Source organism: Octopus bimaculoides, chromosome 2 (genome assembly GCF_001194135.2).
Source record: "Octopus bimaculoides isolate UCB-OBI-ISO-001 chromosome 2, ASM119413v2, whole genome shotgun sequence".
Lineage (NCBI taxonomy): Eukaryota > Metazoa > Mollusca > Cephalopoda > Octopoda > Octopodidae > Octopus > Octopus bimaculoides.
The window spans coordinates 92,036,887-92,039,081 of record NC_068982.1 but is presented as its reverse complement, the minus strand read 5'-3'; the positions used below and the strand labels follow the sequence as shown (position 1 = coordinate 92,039,081).

The window sequence follows — 2,195 nt, the reverse complement described above, 5'->3', positions numbered from 1 at the left end:
TAGGGCATATTTTCTTTGCTTACCTTAGTTTACTCAGCTGTCTCTAACAATATGTAAAGAACCAATTTTCAAAACCATGCTATACATGCAGGCATGGAAATTGGAAATAATACTAAAGAGAGTAACCAAAGATATATATATATATATATAAATAAATATTGTATATATTTACCATTATGAAAGAACCCAGCATCTGCTAAAGATTCAGGTTTTTGATTTTTAATCTCTGGCCATGAAGAAAATGTTTTAAGACGTTCACTTAATGAGGCAAAATGTGGATGTTTTGGAGAGTCAAATTTATTACTCTGATTTGGTATTGGTACGTTACCTACCAATTTCTCACACAAGAAAGGGCAGTTCGGAGAAATTGACCTATGTTTTTCTTTAATATTATCATTAGCTTTCCAATTTTTGATTTCACATTTGCAAAATATACAACAGACATTATCTGCAGGCCCCTTGTAGTAGAATCCATTAGCTGCCAAATCTTTAGCTTTTAATGGGTAAGATGTCGTCCACTTGACAAAACTTTTTATCCGATTCAGTTCAGATTTTAATCCCGTTTTCAAAAAAGATTCTAAATTTGGACATTTCGAACTAAAACGTGTATGTTCGTCATGGACATTATCATTTTCTTTCCAGTTGCGCAGGTGGACAGAGCAGTATGCACATTTAACAGCATCTCCATAACCTCGGTAATAAAATCCATTCTTGGCAAGATCTGTGGGTGTTACTGGCACGCTTTTGTTCCAATTTTTAAAGGAATCCAGTCTTTTTTGCATATCAAGCATTTCATTTTTATTTGAATTAATAACTTTTTCAGTACTAGTTGTTACTACAGCCTCAGTTTCTTGTTCAGTGTTTTGGACATTAAAAGCTGCAGCATTTTCAATATCTGTATCACCATGTAAATAAACTGAAGAACTGTCAACTTTATGTTTACACAAATATTTATGTTTAAAATTGGAATCTGAAAATTCCAGCACAGGTTCACAGAAATAGCACATTATTTTCCCTTCTGTGCTATCATAATGATAACCATTTGCAGCAACCTCTGTAACTGTTAGTTTTTGTTGAATATCTTCAGAGAATGTCGACAATCTTCCTATTTCATAACATAGGTCCCCTGATGTTGTCTTCAGATTTTCCATTGTTTTCTGTCAGTATTATTAATTATTAGTTATATCCAGTGACTGAAAAGACGAAAATATAAAAAATATATGAATTTTTTTTCTGCATGAAATTGTATAGTCTACAAGGTGAAAAGAGATGTACAAAGAAAATATATAAATGATTTACAAGACTAATCAAGCTGAAAGTATTAAGGCTTATGTGATTAAATATTTTTACTTCATTTTCTGTTGTCATCTTGGTTAGTTTAACCTCCATTGCATTATGTTGATACAAGTTGGTAAACAGTACAGCAAATCGACCCCAGGACTTATTCTTTGTAAGCCTAGTACTTATTCTATCGGTTCTTTTGCCAAACCGCTAAGTTACGGGGATGTAAACACACTAGCAGCGGTTGTCAAGCAATGTTGGACGGACAAACATATACACACAAACACACACACATATATATACATATACATATATACAATGGGCTTCTTTCAGTTTCTTTCTACTAAATCCACTCACAAGGCTTTGGTCGGCCCGAGGCTATAGAAAACACTTGCCCAAAGTGCCATGCAGTGGGACTGCACCCGGAACCATGTGGTTCATAAGCAAGCTACTTACCATACAGACATACACATATTATATATAAAAGCACCATTCAAGTGTGATCATTGCTAGAGTTGCCCTACTGGCACATGTGCCAGTGGCACGTGAAAAACATTTGAGCGTGGTAGTTGCCAGTGCTGCCAGACTGGCTCTCATGCAGGTAGCATGTAAAACACACCTTTTGGGCATGGTCAATGCCAGAACCACCTGGCTGGCCCTCATGGCAGTGTCACGTAAAAGCACCCACTACACTCTTGGAGTGGTTGGCGTTTGGAAGAAGGGCATCCAGCTGTAGAAACTTTGCCAAATTAGATTGGAGCCTGGTGCAGCCTCTGGATCACCATTCCTCAGTCAAACCGTCCAACCCATGCCAGCATGGAAAGCAGACATTAAACGATGATGATTATGATATACATATTATATATATAACATATACATATTATATATATATATATATATATATTATATATATA

General features: G+C 35.5%; 1 protein-coding gene across 1 annotated transcript in view; it reads right to left on the bottom strand.

Moving 5' to 3' along the window:
* LOC106879780 (baculoviral IAP repeat-containing protein 7) overlaps nt 1–2,195 on the bottom strand; it is a gene marked incomplete at its 3' end in the record, with an annotated part of 22,979 nt that overhangs the window by 14,885 nt on the left and 5,899 nt on the right. Inside the window, exon 2 of the mRNA XM_052965861.1 lies at nt 173–1,193. Within this exon, the coding sequence (XP_052821821.1) occupies nt 173–1,151 (979 nt within the window). The remainder of the gene's footprint in view (nt 1–172; nt 1,194–2,195) is intronic.